The sequence below is a fragment of the Gallus gallus genome, chromosome 3 (genome assembly GCF_016699485.2).
Source record: "Gallus gallus isolate bGalGal1 chromosome 3, bGalGal1.mat.broiler.GRCg7b, whole genome shotgun sequence".
Lineage (NCBI taxonomy): Eukaryota > Metazoa > Chordata > Aves > Galliformes > Phasianidae > Gallus > Gallus gallus.
This window is the reverse complement of record NC_052534.1, coordinates 54,819,103-54,840,803: the sequence shown is the minus strand read 5'-3', so window position 1 is coordinate 54,840,803 and position 21,701 is coordinate 54,819,103. Positions and strand designations below refer to the sequence as shown.

General features: G+C 38.8%; 1 protein-coding gene across 22 annotated transcripts in view; it reads right to left on the bottom strand.

Annotated features, from left to right (window-relative positions):
* MAP7 (microtubule associated protein 7) overlaps window positions 1–21,701 on the bottom strand; it is a 106,171-nt gene that overhangs the window by 14,785 nt on the left and 69,685 nt on the right. For 8 of the 22 annotated variants that reach the window (XM_015284096.4, XM_015284097.4, XM_046938854.1 and 5 more), the window contains 8 exons: window positions 20,529–20,692; window positions 19,592–19,703; window positions 16,435–16,545; window positions 10,918–11,031; window positions 7,459–7,604; window positions 5,172–5,287; window positions 4,475–4,755; window positions 270–453 (listed from right to left, as the gene is read on the bottom strand). In XM_015284096.4, coding sequence (XP_015139582.1) covers window positions 270–453; window positions 4,475–4,755; window positions 5,172–5,287; window positions 7,459–7,604; window positions 10,918–11,031; window positions 16,435–16,545; window positions 19,592–19,703; window positions 20,529–20,692 — 1,228 coding nt within the window. The remainder of the gene's footprint in view (window positions 1–269; window positions 454–4,474; window positions 4,756–5,171; window positions 5,288–7,458; window positions 7,605–10,917; window positions 11,032–16,434; window positions 16,546–19,591; window positions 19,704–20,528; window positions 20,693–21,701) is intronic. The other 14 variants (XM_015284100.4, XM_046938853.1, XM_046938856.1 and 11 more) reach the window with 6 other exon arrangements.

Below are 21,701 nucleotides of genomic sequence, written 5' to 3'. Positions count from 1 at the left end.
TGAGGATCTGCTCTCTAATGCTGTCCTTTTTTCAAGCTCTAATAAAATACGTATCTATTTGGGATAGGTGTTAACATTACAGATGTGTTTAGATACACATTGCTCCTATGAAAAATTAAAATAAATAAATAAATTCTGTGAGAAGTGCAGTGTCTCCTGCATCTCAGCACTGTGCTTCGTATATTACAATATAACAACAAAATATACACCAACAGTTGCTAGGAAGCTGCTAAAAACATATATTCTCCACTACAGAGGCATAGGATCACCTTTCAAGCTCTTCTCTCTCCCTCCTTTCTTGCTCCTCTCGTTCCCGCTGCTCACGAGCGAGGCGCCTCTTCTCCGACAGCAGCCTTGTTGCTTCCTCAGGATCTGTTGTACCCGCAGAGGTCTTCATGGGGGCTGGGGGTGGAGAAAGTGCTGGGGGAGCAGGAGGTAGGGATGGGCTGGCTGCTGAAATAGATAGGAAGAAAAACTGGTCTCAGCAGGCACAGTAGCCAAGATGTTACTTGTATTTTTCTCTCCTCCTCTCTCTATCTTGCTCTGCCTCTCTCTCACAAACCCCTATTGCTTAAAAGGAAAAGAAAATACAGTTATACAGTTTTAAATATTCTGAGAAGTATTTTTAAGCTTAAGTGGAGGAAGAATTTTCTAAAAGCAAGGAATACATACTTCCTAACGGAAGTCTGTTTTGTGAAAGCAGCTTCAGTTGAAAGGTTAAGCCAGCTTCTCTGTCAGAAGAATAAATGCTGACAGGGTCTCAATGGGAGGAATGCTAACTCAGCAAGTCCCTACCATCATATTTGCTAAGTTTCAGAGTCCAGAAATTACATGTTGTAATATTACATTTTCTTCTGTTTGATAGACTGTAGATGAAAATCAGAGCCACGCTTTTTGGTGAGTAGGCTAGTCCCTTTAAGTGACTTGGTGATCTCAAACATCATTTGCCTGAAGTGATCTGCAGTAAGGGCTGAACACAAACTGTTAGCAGCTTTGCAGATATTCCAGCTTGTACCAGCCAAATAGAAATTTTGCAGAACTTTTGATATCTGTCATGGCTGATCCACAGCAAGACAACTCACAGAAACAATGCAGCTTCTAACAAGCCTTGCCACTAATGGTGAACTATGGCTTGCATTCAAATCCTAAGAGGCTTTGCTGTCACTATTCATTAAAATTGCTCTCATGATGGTAAAGATTGCTTTCCCTCCTGTATTTTTTTTTTATTTTTACAGTGGTGAGGCAAGCACTTGCTTCGTATTATTATATTCTCTACCCAGAACCATCTTTGGCCACCTTTAGCCAACTGGTAGAGGAGACATTATAGGTTTTTCTCAAGTTAAACACTAATTCACACTTTTGCAAGCTTGCCTGACATTTTCTAGTATAGGCACAGGACATCTCTACTGTGCTTTTTCCCTAGAGGCCAGGGACCATCAACAACACACAAGCTAACTTGAAGGAAGCACTCTGAGGGTAATCACATCTGGTAACATGGACAAAAAATGGATAGGGAAGCACATGAACTAGCAATTGAGTCAGGATCTTGAGAAGATAAATGTGAAGTAAGTCATCAGAACTGGCAAGGAGATAACTTCAATCTACATTACTAACCGGTTTTTAGAATATTGTTTTCTTCACCTCATTAACAACTTCCAGTAGGGTTTTCATAGAATCATAGGCTCACTAAGGTTGGAAAAGACTTCCAAGATCATCCAAACCCAACCATTCACCCATTGCCAGTATTTCCCACTAAACCATGTCTCTTAGTACAACATTTCCTAGTTTCTTGAACACCTCCACAGACAGTGACTCCACCACCACCCTGGGAAGCCCATTCCAGCACCTGACCACTCTCTTGGAGAAGTTTTTCCTAACATCCAACCTGAATCTCCCCTCTCTGGCAAAACTTGAGGCTATTCCCTCTAGTCTTATTGCTAGAAGAGGCTGACTACCACCTCACCACACCCTCCCTTCAGGTAGTTGTAGAAAGTGATAAGGTCCCCCTCCCTGAGCCTTCTCTTCTCTCCAGACTAAACAATTTCGGTTCCCTCAGCCATTCCTCATAAGGTTTGTGTTCTACACCCCTCACCAGTTTCCTCTGATGCCCCCTTCTACGTATCACTGTGTGCACAAACACAAATTCGTCTGCTTTCTCTGTGCTCAGTGTTCTGAGCACTGAATTCTCTCCTGCCTTTTTTTTTATCAAGTACAATCTAGGTCTTCCTACAGCTCTTTATGCATTTTCACTTTGAATTCAAAGGCTACACATATACCAGTCATTTTAAGAGTTGCAGGGCCTGTTCCTTTGCCCTGAGGAAAAATGGCACAGTTCAGCCTCTCACACTGCCAAGTGTTCAGTACATCCCTAGGGAACAGACCTGGACTAGGCTAACCCCAAAGACAAAGCAGGGAACTCAGAAAAATCTGGGTGAGTGGTAGAAAAAAGTAAGTAACCTGAGCACTCCTAAAGCTTTGGAGTCCTTTAAAGCTATACTTAGTAGCCTTGGTGACAGAAGAAAATGTGGTGCTGCAATTACAACCTGGACCAGAAACACAGTAGAGAATGTTTGTAATAGTTAAATGGTAGAAGTGACAGATTTCTTGAACCTCGGCCCTTGTCAGTTTACTAACATGGACCAAAACAGGGCTGTCACCTCTGAATGTAGCACAGTTTTGCACTGCTTGGGCTTTACTTCTTTCCTTTGGGTGCTGACTCAGGCAGTGTAAAACATAGCTCATTCAATGCCTGCCCTGCTGTCAGAAAGGACAAGGACAACTTGCACAGGTGTATCCAAAATTCCATTAGAACAATAACAGCATTGGTAAAATAATGAAATTTTACTGCAGAAGTTTGAATAGTTCCACCAGTGATCATTACCTGCCAACCTCCTGGCTATCTACACAGCTGACAGGGTTCTGAACCAGGCAAATTAGAGGCCAGTTCAGGTAATTGGCTGAAATCAATTCGTCACCTGCAGGAATGTTATTCTAGCACTGCAAGTTGCATTTTCTCCTCTCTAGACTCTTGAATTCAACCAGAGGCTAACTTTTGACAGTTTGGGCCTCTACCTGCAATGCAAGATCTGTCCTGAAACTTAGGTTCCAGTCTTAGGTCTCAATCATCAGTGATTTTATTCCCTGGTTTTGACAAAATGCATCCAATCTGAAGTGCTGCTCACCACTGTGACTACAGTATCTCTTTCCTCTGCTCCTCTCCACTACCTGCTGTTTCCCCACTTCGAACACAAACTACCTCACTTTCAGATCCCCTTATCACAGATAACCTGTTTCCATACTTAGTAACCCTGTCACTATTCAAATATTGACTGACTCTGCAGAGAAGCTGAGCCTCTCTTCCTCCTGAGCTAAACTGCCAAACAAACATCACCACGTTTTTCTGGACTTTACTTTGGACTTGGAAAGTACTGCATGTAAATACTTGCAAAGGTAACCCTTAGGGGTGTCCCCAAAGTACTTTGAAATTGAAGTTTTCTGTGATGCAAGCAAAAGGCTATCAAAAAAGCAATAAAATCCCATCCCAGCATGCCAATGATCTCATACCTTCTTTACATGCCCATTACCAATAGATACATCTGGGATTGCATCTTGTGTGGTAAAACCTAGGAACCAGACTACAACTACTGTAACAGGACTTACTGAAACAAAAGTAATCATTTCACAACAAGTTTTCTTACAGAAGAACCACCTCCAATTATGCATCTTGCAGTTAAATGCAGGATTATTTATACATAAAACTGTTTTCTGAAGGACAGTCACATGGGAATTTATTACTTTTAATCAAGAACACCAGGTAACCCATCTTGTCAATGCCAAGGGGTCACAATGGTCATTCTATCCCATCCTTGAGATAGTTTAATACTGTATTTACAAAGGTCTAAAAATTATTAGAACAAGCAGATACTTTTCACTTTCAGATGCATCTTTTTCTCTTCTTATGACTCGTTATCATTACTGTATTTTGTATCTTCTTGCATTCCATCTTACCCTGCTGATCTCTCCCATCCTTGGTACTCCAGCAATATTATAGATAAGCAGGTAGAGTTTCACGTTATCAGCATCACTGTACTATGCATCTATCATTGTTCACACTATCCCCTTAACTGATGACTTCCTGTATGGTTGATTTTCAGACCATTGCTCTTCTATTCCAGAGTCTGAAAAGAACCTGTATCATGATATGAGGGACAAAGTCTACCTTTTCTCTACCAAAAAGATAGAAAAAAACAGATGTGCAAGGCAGGTGCACCTGTTTTGGCTGTTGCAAAAGAAGGGCTTCTTCCTGTTTATACTTTTTTCATAATTAACATACATCTGTAGGTATAACATTCTGAAGAAATTAGACTAATACTTGATAGAAAGCTATTTAAAGCTTATTGTTTCAGAGAAAGGGAGGGAAGTACCATGAAAGACATTCAGGCATTCCTTAACCTCAACAGGAGTTTCTCCTTACCTTGAGCATCTTCTGCCTGGACAGCAAGCTCTTCCTGATTTGCAGATTCTCCAGTACCTGCTGATGTTTCTTTACTCCCTTCTGTTCTCTCCTCATTGGCCTTTTCAGCCTCCTTTTCTGCTCTTTTCTTTTCATTCTCAGGTTTGGTGTCTTTTTTGACAGGCCGGATGTTGCCAGGAGAAGGAGGACGTGCCTGAGTAGAAGGAACTTTGGAGGAACCAGGTGGGGAAGTTATCTGCTTAAGCGTGCCAGCCAAAGAAGGCAAAGACTTTGATGCATGCCTGTGTAACCAGAGAGTGACAATCAATGCAAGACATGCTCTGCTGGACATCACCTACATATCACCTCTACAGCTTCAATAGCTAAAAACAACTTCCCTATTTCTCTGCTATCAAGCAGAACTGCTGGAGCAAGTGATGAGCTTTCAGGAAAATGTTTCTCTTTGTGGATTATGTGAGCACTGACCCATCCAAGAGGTAAGAAACCAGGTACGTTGCTCCTTTTTCCCTTTCCTTAAAAAGCAACAGTATTATTTTTTTTCTAAAAAGAATATCATCTTAACTTTGTTGCATACAGAAAACATTTATACCACGAAATAAGGTTGCACAGATTTTCCTGTGGAGGCTAAAATTTAATTAACAGAACAATTAGAGCTGCTTATATCTCAACCTCCAGCTAAAGCATGTACTTGGCTTACCAAACTGGAGAGGGAGCTGGTGATCTAGCTTTGGGGTTGGAAGAAAAATGACCTCCTTTCAAGTTGGCTGAGAAGTTGGATGACAAATGGTCTCTCTCCTTTTCTTTTTTGTCAGTCTATAGTTCAGCAAACAAAGACAAAGTCAAGCCACAGTTCACACAACTAAAGAAAGCAAACCAAGCTCAGTTAAGGATGAGGGGTTGTGAGGCTGAGAAAAGGTAGCGCTGAGTCAGTAGTTTCTGCAGCCTGTTTGACAAGTTTGTCAATATAGCTTCTGTAATCTGACACTGCTTTTGTCAGTAGATACACATTTGACAACAATAATCCTTCTTAATCACACTCTTTACTGTCTTAAGATGTAATTTGCAAAGGCTTATTTTTGCACAGGTAAAAGGTTACCTTTTAAGGTTCGATCTTTGCTGCTTGCCACCCAGTACCTTCCACTGCTTCCAAAGACAACACTTATTCCCCATAAACCCTGGATTTCATTTGGGGAAAAATCAAGCAACAAAAAACCCACTGTCTGGAGTGGATAAGTGGTAAGAGTCCCTACACAACACAGACTTTTTCTTTCATTGCAATATGTCAATACCATAGATGCCCTCAAAGTCTGGAAATGTGGTATCCTAATTTTCTTGAATGGTTCCCCAGTACTACGAGTTTTTTTGTTTGTTTTGTTTTGACACTGATTCTTATGCATCATAGTGATTTCATGCCTTCCCTTCTTTATTTCTCATCTTGGGATGAGAACTATGAAAAATCATACTAATTTTTAAAAATATTTCTGTTACAACTCTGTTTTGTATTAATAGATCTATTGGCTTAAGGCTATATATCAGAATTTAGGCATCTACATATTTCCTCCACTTAAATATAAATGAAAAACAATGGGTTTTTGGAGCAGTGAGGTTAAGCTCTCAGAGTATGAAGCATGAGAATAGACAAGAGTACACTGAGCTGTCACTCAGCCAGCATGGTGAAGAGGGGCTGCTACACACTCACAGAGTGAGCATGTGAGACATGAAAACATGCCTAACAGCTGGAGATGGAAAACAACTGTATGAGCATATAAACTTTGGTTTCTCTTTGTAAATCCATGAGGTATATTTGCATAGGGATAAAACTAGTTGTTTCAAATTGTCAAAAACATCATGTAATAAGTGACAGCAATAAGTGGTCCCAGTTCTGAAGTTGTTACTTGAGAGTAATTAACCAGACCTTTGGCTAGTTAATTATTATTTACAAGAGTTCTACTGACTAATATGATGATAATTACCCAAGATATCAGATTGTATACAGCATTGTATAAATGCATTACAATGAACAAGAATCCCAGCTTGCTAGGAAAAAAAAACTGTCAATATAGGATCTACCTCATTAGACATGAAAATAAAGTATCAGCAATTTTTTCCCAGTGAAGTAAAAAATCTGAATTCCTACAGAAGCTAACCAGTAAAAAGATCCTCCGAAACATGTAGGCTACTGAAAACAGCTCTTAACTCTGTCATTTGGTATTAACGATATTTATATCATTTTTTTCATCAAGGTGCACCAACTTTTCTTCTTCTTAATTGAAAACAAAACAAACAAAAAACAATGAGAAAGACCTTAGCCCAGGACTTTACAACATGTTCTACACACAGTGCAAGATTTCTGTACAGATATAACCTCAAGCTATGCCTCAGCCTAGACTTCAAACTAACACCTGCCTCAAAGCTTAATATTGGCTCTGATTCATGCTTCCTTCATCTAACACTGCTTCCAAAAGGATGCCAATAACAGACAGCACTGTCTCCTGCTACTTTGCCTACATACATAGTCAAGTTCAGAGAAGACTTCACTCTTACTACACTCTAAAACTCAGAGCACAAGAAAAAAAATGTAACTACTTAAGTTCAGCAAATCATATCTGAACTGGAGCTGACTGCATCCTGTTGGCCTGGAGCACAGCCAACGTGAATTTGATCTTGCCTGTATCAGACTGCTCTGACTTTCCCTGGAAGTTCAGAGAAAAGGACAAAACATTCTACAACTGCCTTCGTACCTCATGTGAAGATAAGGCATTCTGCAAAAATGAGTGTTTTTCCAAGCAGATTCTTTCGTGCATAATCAGGTTATGTCAACAGATAATGTAGTATATACCAGTTAAAAATCTAACCAACTATGAAACAAATTGGAGGCAATGGGAGGCTGCAGAGGGAAATGTTAGCTATTCTTATTCTAACAACAAATTGAATCAGGTGGTTATGGCATGAGACATTAACTTGCATATAACCAGTATGCTTACCCCTGCAAGATGCGTTCTTCTACGTCCAACAGCATCAGTAGATGCAAAAAGTTTTGCTCGGTCTGCTGAATTCCTACAGCTCATGGTCTTGTAGGACAGAGGGCTGATGGGGCTGCAAGACGCTGAACGGGGACAAATGGGGATAACTACGGTGTTGGTTGTTTTTTTTAATCATTCATTATAATTATAGAGCATCATTGGAGAATTGAGAGAGGAAAGCCAGCAGGAACAGAAACAACAGAGAAAGACAGAGAAAAGAAAGAAGATATTAATGGAGAGGAATGACTAATTCTCAAATCAGAACCATCATGTGATACCTCAGCTTGGCCATATGTATAGTAATGATACAATTCTAATACACAGCCATATACTGATCCACTTGTAAATTTCTTTTAAATAAATTAAAGAGGTATGGCACATAACTGGATAGCAGAAAAAAAAAGTTTTTCTTTCCTTATACAACTGATGGTTCTGAAAAAGAAGTGGACAAAACAACGGGTCTGAAATTGATTAGCTTAGTATATGCACTGACATGAATTTCAACCACATTTGGAATAGGAAACAATCTAAATAAAACCAGAATTTCTATCAATTGGTCTTGGAAGTAGAGGAAAAGAAAAGGAGATGCCAAAGATCAAAACATGCTAACAACAGGAACAGTTTTATCTAGGAAATCAGTGATATTGACTGTAGCCTACAATTCCTATCAAGTGATGTGTTATTTTAAATACCTCTAAGCAATATTTGAAGCCCACCTATATACAAACTTTCAATATTTCTCAATCATGCTACAATAACAGCCAACTTGAACACATTCTCAACAGCAAAATATTTTATACACTTCAAAAAGCAGCCCGATGACAATAAATCAACCTATAAACTAGGATTTGAGCGAGTGACCAGGATGGCAGTTTTCTTTTGTTTGCACAAGGACAAAGACTGTTACCGAAAGATCTCCTGCCAATGGCAAATTATCAGGTTTACAGTGTTCTGAGTACACACTCAAAGAGCACTGCAACACTGCAAAAGGCATCACTGGGAACTTTTTGCAGTAAAGTATTCTTAGACTTCCTCCCTGTTTAACTGAAGGAGAAGGTTAGGGAAAACTGTGTTATTACTCCAGAGATTTACTTGTTTGTTTCTCTTTGCCTCTCCTGGTCATTTAATATAGTCATAACATCATTACTATTTAATATATTACTTGAAGGAAAAGAGCAGAGTTTCTATGGGGTAACTTTTCTATCTCTTCCCTTCCTCATTCTCCTTAGAAGAAAACATTTCTTGCCTGTAGATCTCTGAGCACACACAGTTCTACACACAGTTAATTCTTGCAGCCTTACAGCAGTTGCACAGGAAGAGCTCATAGACTTAACAGTACTTTGTGGACTTAACAGCCCTAACTCTTCAGATTCTCCTGCAATGAGAGATTAACATTACAAATAAAGGAGGTCTCGTGTAAATGGTACAGCAAGGGCACTTATGACTCCCTTTTTTTTTTTTGAGTTTAATAGGGGTAATAAAAGGTGACAAACTTATAAAAATTGGAAAACAAGAAAACAACTTTTTAAAAAAAAATCTGATATTTTTTAAAATCTGATTGAGCATATCTGAACCCGACAGGAGGCAGTGGCAAAATGTGTATTTTAACAGCTTACAGTTTGTGCATTTTCCACCCTCTGTGAATCAATTCTGCTGCTGCATGCTGATTATCCAACGTTACCACAAAGGATGACATCATAAATGCTCAAAGACAAGCAGTTGGTTTCCATTTGCAAGGTTGCCAAACAACGCTGTATGAGGCACTCCCAGTGAATCAGGATGTACCAACAGGATTACAAACACAGAGGAGAGCTATTTAAAATTACATTTTTGTTTTGGAGAGTTACATATCTGAATGTACTCTTATGCTGGAGGTCCCCAATAGCTTGCTTAACATCAGTGTTAAGGACATGGATCCACATATAATTTGATTTTTTGCACTGCAATTCATCTTTACAGCCAAAAGGCAGGGTAATTTTCTAGGGAATAATGACAGGCTGGGATGAGTGGAGTGCTCAGAGCACAGCTGTGAGCCATTACCACCACCTGATCATTAATCTCCAGGAAGTGTCCTGCATGAAGGGACTGCAGTTATTGCTCCTAGAGAATAATACCTGGAAAACAATGAAAAGATGGATTATTCTTCTGGGTGGTACAGTTCCAGTTAGTACAGACAAGGAGTTTCTGGGGAGTTACCTCAAAACGATGACTGATAAATCAGTCGTTCCTGCTATCTGCAATCTTTCTCAATATTCCACTAAGTTTAGAGTTTCAGCATGGAACAACAGCAGTCACAGAATCATCTTCCCACGTGTTCCAGTTAAGTAACCACTTTCAAATTTAAGAAACTGCTTTCTCAGGTATTCCCTAGTGAAGAGCTGCATTTCCATATCCTGCTTGGTGGATGATGTTAAGCTTTCATTTTACAAACTATTGCTTTAAAAGTCATGAAGACTGAAAAGGAATTTCTACTTGATAATTCCACCATTTGAAGAATATCATTCCCATTTTTGCTCCCATGGTTCTCCCCCTACGGAAATGTAGTGCAGCCTAATTAGCGATAAGAGTTCTTAAGTGAAAGCTTCTTTAAAAGTAATCTTAGGAGATCTCTATTCCCTCTTACCTTCTATGTCCTTTAATTAAAATAAAGATCTGTTCATACTAAATGGGAAAGACCTGCCTAGGCTTAAATATTCAACGTGTGCAGAAATGTACCCCTGAAATGGTAAAATCCCTACTGCATGATCTCAAAACTATCTATGGTAAGAAAAAAGGCAGCTGTCACGTGCCTGAAACACATGATAAACCAGTATGTCCCAGCTGCCAATGAAATGTAGTTTTACTCAGGCTTTAAGTTACAGCCTATCAATATTTACATATTTCTGCATGCTAATCTTCTGCACAGGAGTTCATCATAGGGCTGTTCTGGGGTTGGCAGAGAACTTCACAGTTATTGTAACCTTGCTAAACCTGCACATTTAACTTCACATGCTATTAAATTTACTGCAGCCAGGGCTGATTACTCTAACATGTCCAATGTGTTTCACGTGGGAAGTGCTCCAGCGCAGAAGAGCACTGGTAGCAGCAAACAGCTCACAGCGTGGGTGTGCTGGATCAGTTCCTTACAGCATAGTGGGCATTTCCTTCAGCAGCCACAAACAGCACGACATCGTTGCCCTGCATGTGTTGTATTCCCTTGTTACACTGATGAAGAGGCCAAAGATAGTTAAGAGAGAGGTGAGGAAGAAAGAGGCAGAGCAAAAAAGCATAGCAAAAGCTTTCAAGCTGTCATACAACGTACCCCAGGTTTTCCAAACTCACTCTGGGATGCTACTGTACACATGTAATTACATCAGTAACTTTACAACATCCCAAAGGGAACCTGGCTGAGACGTGAAGTCTCTGCTCTTATAGGTTTACCTGCATCTCCAGACAATGCAGCTGTGCTTTTACTTCTGGCCAGGAATGAGTGCGTGGGCGTCAGGAGCCTGCTAACGATGCTGCTCTCCCATGGACTGAGCTGCAGACGGCGAGCTGAACATGCATCATACAAGCAAAACATTAGGTGAGACAGTGTGCAAACGACCACATGTTGCAGAAGCGTTAGTATTACAATCTCATGACTACGCACCAGGGAAATCCTGAAACTACCCTTTAGAAACCCAAACCATACACCCAGTCATTGTTTTGTTTTTCAGAGTTATTCCATTTTAGGGGAGAAATTCCTACAGATCATAGAGCCAATCATCTATATTGTGCTACTGACTGTGGCATTACGCTAAATTGTTATCAGGTTAATGTTGATATTTTGCACAGATCCTATATGACCTCCTACTAGGGATGGCAGGATAACCTCTGTACCAGGAGAGCAGTTGCCATTCCTTAATATAGACTTAGAGATATTTGTGTCTCAAAATCCTTCTACATACCAGGTATATAGGTATATACAAAAGATCAATTACTAAAACACCATCTGCAGTCTGCTAGCCTAGATAGAAAAAAAACAGAGGGCTGCTTACTACTATACAGATTTGCGTCATTAGAAAGAGGCTTTGTCAAAGCATCACAAAAGGATACAGTGCGCCTGAGCTGTAGAGACCAGGCTCAGCAGCTACAGTTGTCATTGTTCTACATGGTGCCTCAGAATACATAGCGTATTTAATTTTGTCAAAAACCCTTATTCTCTATTTACAACAGTAACAAGATCCAACATTCTACACGGTCAGTATGTTTTGAAAACACGTTATACATACTGAATTGGCTGTAATCACTCACAATTCCTTCTCCCAATACTGCATAATGCAAATGTAGTTTTTCAGAATTTTTGTTTTGCCTCACATCATTTCTTTATTATTTTTAGTATAATGTTGTTGTTGTTTTTTAAATATAACACTATTTAAACATTGATTATGGCAAAGGAGTATCCAAAGAAATCCTGTATGTTATTGTTCAATTGTACCAGATGGCTCTTTGACAGTATGGTGCAACAAATGGTATTATTAGGAGAACCACAAAGCAAAACACTGAAATAGTTCTCATAGTTCATTACAGTAAACTCAGGCTGTAGCAAAAATCTCAGTGTTTCAGTGTTGCAAGAGAAATGAGGTTGTTTTATACCCCAACATTCATTGGCCTTAGTTTGGTGTCTGTGGCAAGAAAACTACAACTTGAATGAAATGGGTTTTTTTAAAATGAGGCATAGTCTCTATGCCTCATTTAAATATAACATTCATCGACATGACTGGCCGCGATAAACCACAGGCTAATTTGCATTTTTAAAGGCAGAGATCCATCTCTTCTAAAAGCAATAAACCTGGAAACTGTCTTTAATCTACTCCACAATGAGCCCCATGGAAGGAGAGGCTGTTCTCAATAATCTCATCCTATGAGAATATAATGGCCTAATCTGCTCTCAGTGCTTCTTTTTTTTTTTTTTTTCACTTCTCAAACTGCTCACCTAAATTCTGCTAACTCAGTAAGTCTCATTACTATAGAAATATAGTACTCTAAAACACAGCAGGCCTTCTGGATAAGTGCCCTTACATAATACAGTACTGCCAGAGCTCTTTGTGATTAATAGCTCCATTCTATGTTGGTACAGATTATACAGGGACACAAAATACCCTTAAGAGATCTCCATTACAGCATACACATTATCATTAAATTTGCAACTTAACAAAAAAGAACAAGTTATAGGACTACCATTAAACTGGATGCAATAGTGGTCAAAATCTTTGCTTCTTCTCCGGGCACTATGCTTGACATGATCATATTTTAAATCTACTGCTGCAAGGCAGCAAATTCTTCTTTTGTGGTCTCATCCTTTACTAGATGTTGAGTCTGGAGAAACTCTTCTGCCATATTTTAACACAAAGACCATACAACTTATCAGAAGAACACCAATAATGCATGGAAATTGGCTCCACACCTTAGAAAACGGTCCCTGAAATTTTACGTCAATAGCAATACTATGCATACCAAGAGTTTCTTGGAATTCATCTGGATAACTGCAAAGAAATGGTACATAAATGTCATGATGTAATCTGGTCCTGTGGGCCAGCTGCAAAACTTACACAAGTTGCACAGAACAGGCAGTCTGAAGAGGCCACAGCTAAGAAACTGATGTCTTACAGCACTCAGCTATCCCCCTGTAATTTGCCCTAGGAGATAAGTATGGTTTAATTACCTTTTCTCTTCACTCCTGACACATCTTGTCCATGTTATTTACTGGAAGCAATTCTGTGCCCACAGCAACCAACTAACAAGGCAGTGACTGGAAGAGGGCTAGCTGACATGCCCTGACAGTGAGCTGAGAGAAGTGTCATAGTGCCAGTACATTTAAGCAGTAGTTCAAAGGTGGCATGATAGTCTCAGTCAGGAGCTTGGATCTGAGTCTCCCTAAAGCTTTAAAATAGCTTTAGATCAGAGTTCATCATAAACACATCTTAGTTTTGTAGATCAACATCATCACTTACTCCAGATGCACAGCTCACTAAAAGCACTACATTTGACACTTACAGTACATACCCTAGCAGTCATTAGTGTTACCATCAGCACAGAGCAGCCAAATACATTTCGGCTCACTGAGTTTCAAGTACAAGAATATTCATCTTAAATGCTTTCAACAACTGAGCTTCAGAGTCCAGTTCACACTGAAGGAAGGTGAATACAAAACAGAGTGTTTGTAAATAACAAAATTGGCTTTAAAACAGTGAGGTCTGGTTTTTTTGTTTTTTGTTTTTTTTTTTCCTCTTGTTTCCAAAAGCCTTGGGGTGATGTTTTAATCCTCCAAAACACCTGACAGAGAAGAGGAAATATTTGTTTTGTTGTTGATCTTATGCTGTTTTAGGCTGCTTGCTCCTTGGTCCCTCATTGGAATTGCATTCCCGGTAGGTAGATATAACCCTACTCCCAGCTACTAGCAGGTTAAACAGATTAATGAAGTATAACTGGAAGGAAAAAAAAAAAACACACAAAAAACCCACAAAGTGCCATGGAGCTGGCAACAGTGAATTGATCACAATCATCTATGTTTAACTTCAGGATACACCAACTGAACATCAGGAAGTTGTCATAGTAGCAGTAGAATACGTTTCAAGTAAGCAAACAACAGCATCTGATTAGTACTAGCAACAGATGGGAGGCAGGGATTTAACAAGTCTCCTGATGAGGAACACAAAGGAAGGACTCTCGCTGATACGTGGTGTTTGTCAGAGAGCCACAAAAATGCTGTGAAATAGGTGGGAAAAAACTTGTGCCTTTAGATTCTCTTCAACAGCCCTTGAACTTCTTCTAGAAAGGTGGCAGACAAAGATGATGCAGTGATCAAGACCATCACCTCTTTAGAGAAAAACTTTCACTACAGGAAGAAGGAAGAACACAACTCCAGTACAAGTTCTGTTTTTTCAAAATAAGAAAGCCATACCTTACCTATGGTACTATCCACTTGCTAAGTTTTTCTTAAAGAGTACCATTACCAGAATTTATAGGTCAACAGAAGCTTTCTCCAATTGAATATGTTTGTTCATATTCTGTTACAAAGTTTGAACTACCCAGACCAGTACCACTCCTATCAGAGCACAATGAAAAGCCTGTTCTAGCTGCCTGATTGTAAAATCGTGATAAAGAGCTATGTAGCAGTACTGTAGTTCAAAATCAATTAACCAGAGAAACCATTAATGAAAACTTCCATCTTTGGCCGGGCCATAATAAATCCTGTCCTTCAAATGGAAGAAAAATTAAAAATAAACACTGCTTAACAGAATACATGCTCTTGATGACAGCTATAAGCCACTTAGGGTAAGCTTATCATCCTCATCTCCAGCTTCCTTGTTTTGTAGGTAGGAGTATGTGTTACAGGCAAGACATGACTGGGTGCTCCCTGGAAGGCAAAAAATGAGCAGAGAGGCAGATGATTTCTTTAAGTGTTTGCCTTAAGATATTGAGGCCACTGGAGAGGTGGAGCAGCACTTCTCCAGTTATGCGCTCAACTAGATTTGGATATATGACTGCACAAGAAAAAGGACATTTACACCATTTCAGTTTGCTTTATGTCTTCCACAGAATCCATTGTATAAGAGACTTCTGAGGACTTCTGTACTGGTTTTAATGAAGACAACAAGAAAGGATTGCCTTGGCATTTAAAGTTTATGACATATGGCCCCCGCTTCCCTATTCCTTCCTTTCACCCACCTTTATACCTCAGTCTAACTTGTACAGAATTTGTTATAGGTAGTAAAAAACATTACACCCTGAGCTACACTCTACAAGAGACAATCCTTCATATTTAATGCCTTTCTTCCTCAAAGAATCATCCCTGGCAAGGAACAGGAAACTGGAAAAAATATACATACATACACAACTCAGGGGAACAAAATAAAACTGTTGGGGTTTCAACTTTTGGAGTAAAAAATTACTGGAGTTCTTGAATAAATTGTGCCCTAAGATAACACTATGTTTCACAAGTTACCAGACTTCAGAACTGTGCTAACCTATAAGCATTAATATGGTCAGGGCAACCAGAAACAGGCATCCAAGCGTGCATGTAAAACATGGCACTTAAAACACACAAATAATGATGTCTACCCAACCATTTTTGGGATACAACTGAAGTTCCACTCTAACAATTGTTCTTGAAAATAGGCACTTCTCTGGACCGAGACGGGGCACAGCTTCTCAGTAGGACGCAAAGTCCTTCCCAAGTATTTTTCTGTAAATCTCTTTGCACAAGTTATACAAGAGACATTCTTTTATAACATTCCCTTTGGATCAATGCTTCTACCCCATAAATCCTCAAATCAGAAGCAGCAATTCAGCTACATTAACTCACAGAAGCCTGATTGTTTATCAGTTGTGCAGAGTTGTAAACACTGAAAACATACACTGAAATAAAGCAATCTTTGAAAAGAAACTGGGCTCAAAAAGTCAATAACCAGACACCATATGAAAAATACCCATACACCATCATTAAAAATAATCAGAAATGGTAACAAAATAACTGCTTGAAAGCTTCATGCAACATGTTTTCAGAGATTCAAGAACAACTACCAAAATAAAACAAAAGCAAAATAATAACAGAATGGCATAACAAATAAAAGGACACAAACAATTGCATGCAGTATGGAGAGATGTATTCTTTCAATCGTTGTACCTCATTTACTAAAAACCTGACAGAAGCACCACTTTTATCATTTGCTGAAGTAAGATCATTTAGGTAAGCTCTCTTGTTTTAAAAACAAGAAATACATATTTCTTCTCACAGGAAAAAGAAATGTTCAACCATTTACTTTTCACATTCGGAGCCTTTTCACTCCATTTAGATAAAGTACAGAAAATGACTTCAGACACTTGTTTTACGTGCAAAGCCATACATCAGTATAGAACATTTTCTTTCTTGCTCTGTTTTTTTTTTTTTTTTTTTCCTCTTTGGAACTGTACCTCTGTCTGAAGAATTTAGTAATGTTGCAGATGAGGAGGAGAGCCGCTTGTTAATGACTGGATCAACATGTTTCGAAAGGTTCATTGTTGAAACAGATCGCCTGTCTGGATCTAAAACAAATGGAGATAATGCTAATTGACAGCCCACATGCAGTAATGCCAGTTTCTAGCTCACTAGCGGGAGGAGGAAAACATGACTAGGTCATTCCTGCTCTACCACAAGAACTTTCAAAATAGAACGGATTTCTCAGCAGACATTGCACAGATGACTCAAAGACTGGGCACAAAACTGTTCAATTTAAATTCCAAATGTCTAAAATATTCTGTTCATCGATTTTCATTCAATCAGGTTGCAATCCAAGGACCTTAACGGAAAATGTGAAGCAGATACTAACAGCCAGGATGGTATTTCCATATTGCTTTCAATATTCTCTGAAAAAACCTGACACCTGACTCACAATAGAAGCTTCTGGGAAAGGACAGCATGCTTGGAAACGTGAAGTCATTCAAGTAAAAGCCCTTAAAACCTGAACCAAAGGTGACATCTGACAGGGCACTATCAGGCAGAAGGTCAGCACCGTGTTAACAAAATTCCAACAGATTAAGGGAAGGCTGGTGCACATGGAGAGCAGGAATAAGCACAAAAGGTATAATTATGTCCTCATCTCTGTGAAAGTGTGAAAGTGCTCAATTTCCCATCACTGACTTATCTTCTACCTGCTGTGAATGAAGTTGCAGTTAGTCAATCCCTAACCGAAGTTGCAGTTAATCAATGCACACAGCTTAACAGATAAAGAAAACAAGTCTTTGTGGAAGGCTGCAGACTACTTGTCATACACGTTTGGTATATATATATACATACACACACATATAGATATATACATATATATATGTATATATAAAACACTGAAGGGATTTATTTTGCTGCTAGGCTCTAGGGATTTCAGAACAGCATTACAGCATTTGCCCGTGCAACTGTAGTAGTCAGCATCCGCACCCTACTGAGAGGTGATGATACGATACGGATCATATGTACTTTGTGCACGCATGTATGCCATGGGAAGGTTGCTAGCAATGGCAGAAGAGGAAGAACAAGCAGGACAGCCAGCTGTATGCTTTGTCTTCTCTCTCAAAAATCAAAGAAAAAAAAAAGCTAAGTGTATCAACTAACTATCCTTCAGTGCAAATTCTATTTGGAAATCTGACAATCAGAAGATAGTGGGAGAGTCGATTCTGCTTTTGCTTACACTCTGAGCAAGTACTGCAAATTCAGTGCTTCTCAGCAAAGAATTTAAGCATGCTTTAGCAGATGCCTAATGCTCTGCTGATTCATATTCTCCATGTCCACAGGTAAGTCTACATACTGTTTTGAAAGCAGATAAAAGACCAGGACGCTGATAATATTAAGGATGCTGCTGCTGAAAGATTATCTGCTGTTCAGTACTGGAGACAGGATACTTGGACTTCCCATGTCATAGATCTTGGTCAGAACAGTATTTAGGTTTCAGAATTTGATCTATGATATCTTATCTATACTCGAGAGGATACATAGTCCATCACTACAGCAAAACAAAAATTCTACATTTGGCTTAAAGAACATACTGCATAAAACCACTTCCTGAAGATGACAAATGAGAACATGAAAATTGCCTCTTGCATTTGGCATGGCATGCCAGTTACTTCTCTTAATTCTATGAATATTATTTGAATGAATGAAACTCAGCATGAAGAGTTGTGTGCAAGTACTGGCAATATGAAACCTACAAACGTAGAATAGGCCAAATGAGATCTATGACCTAGAAGACTGCTGGTTTCTTTGTTATTAGAATCTGAGCAACACATTCACCATGTATCTGCCTTCATGTGAAAAATAGATGTGAGTGATGTGCATGTCCAGTATGGCAAAGGCATTTTCAACTCACGTCTCCTTGAATTCCAGTAGACAGAATATTGCATTTCATTTTAAAGAATTGTGCCAGATCTTTGGAGTCAGCTAGTAATAACTGTCCATATAAAAAATAAATAACAACAACAAAATCTGGGACTAAGAACAGTTCTAAACTATGAGCAGGATGTTAAGCATGCACCGCAACTACATGAGGGTGGTTTAGTTACTGATGATCTCATTTCCTGAGAACTAGCTATGGGTAAAGGAATCAACAAACTACGGTGATTATGTACCAGGTTTTCTAGCACCACCCAGAGATCTGAAGTGGTGCTCCAGGCCTGCTAAATCGAGAAAGGTGAATGATGATTCAAAAAAATAACCTAGGGACAGAATGCAAGACAATGACTTTTAACAGTAAAGAAAATAAAAATCAAGTTATACAGAGCTAATTAAAAAAAAAAAAACTGTTATGATTTTATGAAAGATAACTGCTCATTGAACTTATGTGTGATGAATTACATTTCAGATCATTCTTAATGTTTTTCCCCCTTCTTGATAAAAGGCTGTATGCAATTAAAAGTATATGTTAGAGTAGGAAGAGAAGCATTCTTTTTAAGTACCACTTTCTGGTGAAAGAAATATAGAACAAGTTCTCTTTTTTGAACTTCAGCCACATTTAACAAGGCACATACTTAATAATAGCTGTCAGATTCAGTTAGAGAAGACAATTTAGGAAAAAATTATACAGCAAAAATTAAATTAATTTGTCCATCTAAGCTTTTTCAAGGGGAAAAAAAAGGGCTTTTTTTCCAGCCTCCCTGATTATCTGTACAAGATACAGATAGCTTATCACAAATAATCAGTTTGCTTCTTTCTGTTTTAATCTTGGTATTTCGTCACTTCCACCAGAACTATTTTCTGAGCCACAATATTTAACATTTGCACACGGTAGCTCACATCACAAAACTGACATATCACGAGCGCACCAACACATACACACACGAACAATAGCAAAGCAGCAGAAGCGAGAAGCTGTAGCAAAATAGAAATACAGAATTAGTCAAATCCCAAAACAAGTTTTCACTTTTGTTCAGATTTCTCCTCGTTACATTTTTGCTACACAAGAAGGTCAGAAACATGCTGTTGCTAGCAATAAGAAGATAAAGAGCAGAGAATTTAAACCATCTTTCTTTGTAACAGAAGGGAAGTAAATTCCAGTTAACTGGCAGGGCAGGGACACTGGCTAGCAAACCAGGCCACCCTCTTTACCTGAGTTATTAATGCGGCTATGTAGCGCTCCTCCCCAGGACCACCTGTTTTGCTTTTGTTTTGGCTTCTGGCTTCTTTCAATTGTGCGACGTACAACAGCTTCATGTCGTTCCTTAAGTACAACAGGATAATACATTTGGATACTACCGGGTTTTCAACATTAATCCTCTCCAGCACTGCTACCCTCCCCATGGACAAAACCTAGCAGGCTTCTCTGAGTTGCACCCAAGCTTAAATGCTGCCTAATAAAGATACACACTCAGATGAACGATTCTAACTCTACAACTGGATTAAGCAGTAACTAAGCCATAAATAAATTGAACTATTCGCACTAATTTTGAACAAGTAAGGTGTACCGTAGACTTATACAGAACTGCAGAGGAAAAAAACAGTTGTCCCATTATGGCAATCACTGAACAAGCACTAACCAAGGCTACTTCCCACTTTGAATCTCCCACCTATTCTCACTAGGATAGTGAGAGAGCATTAACAAAAAAAAAAAAATGCAATGATGAGCTGACTTACCTAGGAAGAAGAGGAGTTCTTAGCTCAACTGAGACAAATCAGCCAGTAGTGTCTTTCCTGTATACACTGTCTTGAAGGTTTTGTTAGAAAGCAACTAATACTTAGCTACCCTTAAAATGAACAGCTAAAAATTAGCCCACAGACATACAGAAGCCATACAATTTCTATTTTTCTGTTCACGGTTGAGTAGTGTCACCTACTACAACCTAGATATGCTCAACTTAACTGCAACAGACTCTCACAGCGCACTTCAAAAAAATGTGACTAAGGCACAAAATCTTCTGTGTGCACTGTCATGCTGACCAAGGCTCACATTACATCTCTGCTGACAAGTTCAAAGGAAGAGGTTTGGCAGTACCATATCCTACAGAAGAAGCAAGTTGAGAAGTGTTTTCATGACATTTCTTTTTACCTTATCTTCTTCTATTCTCTGCCTTCGCTTTTCTTCTACAGCAGCTCGCCTTCTCTCTTCCTTTAATCGTTGTTCTTCTAGCTTCTTTTTGCGCTCCTCCAGGTGTTTTTCATAATGCTGTCGTGCTCTCTCTTCTCTTTCTAACCAGACAGTTTCTCTTGCAGCTATGAAAAAAAATCAGACATAAAAGTATTAGTATGCTATATGCGATGAAGACTTTAGTACAATTTGGATAATCAAACTAAATAGAAAAAAATTAATCTCATTTTCTTAAGACATGCATAATTTCCTTGTCTCTCTCCATGTGTTAAAACTTCACAGACCCTGGTCACACACCCATGTCATTCAGTCTTCTTGTAATTACTGTGAATTGCCACCAGTAATGGTTACATTCTTTGATTATACAGTTTCTATGTGAAAGAAACTATTTTGCATTAGTTTAAAATACATAAACATTGAAGTCAGATATATGTGTACAAACCATGCTAATTCTCTGTATTCTTTGACAGTAAAAAGAAACATAAAACTCCATTACTACTGTATGACTTCAATGATCAAAGCAGATCTCTTTAGACCAGGGTGACAGCTGTAGTGGTTGGGCTGTTAGCTGTACCAGCTGCTCACCAGAAGAAAATATTATCAACCAAAGAAGTCAGAATAAAGATGAGATTTAATGAGCTTAATGTGTTCTGAACAACATTTCAGAAGTTCTAATCAAGACAAATCAAGAAGCTCTATAAAAGACAAATTCTGTTCCCCACCAAGGTCTGAATCTTCATGAAGGTAATCTGGAATACATGCGCAAACTGTAGCCCACATTAAAGCAATTACCTATGATACACTGGACCTCTTCCCATTAATGCCATGAAAGCTTCAGACCCCAGAAACTTTTTGTTCTAAACACCTTTTACTGGCTTTCTAAAAACCCAGGATACATCCTGATCTTCTCGGATTGACATCAACAAGAACCACAAGAGAAAACCACGCAAAGGAGTTCAGTGATAATGCAACAGAAGTAGAGAACCAGAATAGCAAAATGTCAAAAAGAAAAAAAAAAGAAAAAAAAAGGAGGCTTTTAATGTCCAAGGTAATGATTTTTTTTTTCCCTTAGTCTGAAACACTATTTGTTAGATTTAAAAAATTTATGCTTGAAAACACTTGAAAAAGGAGCCA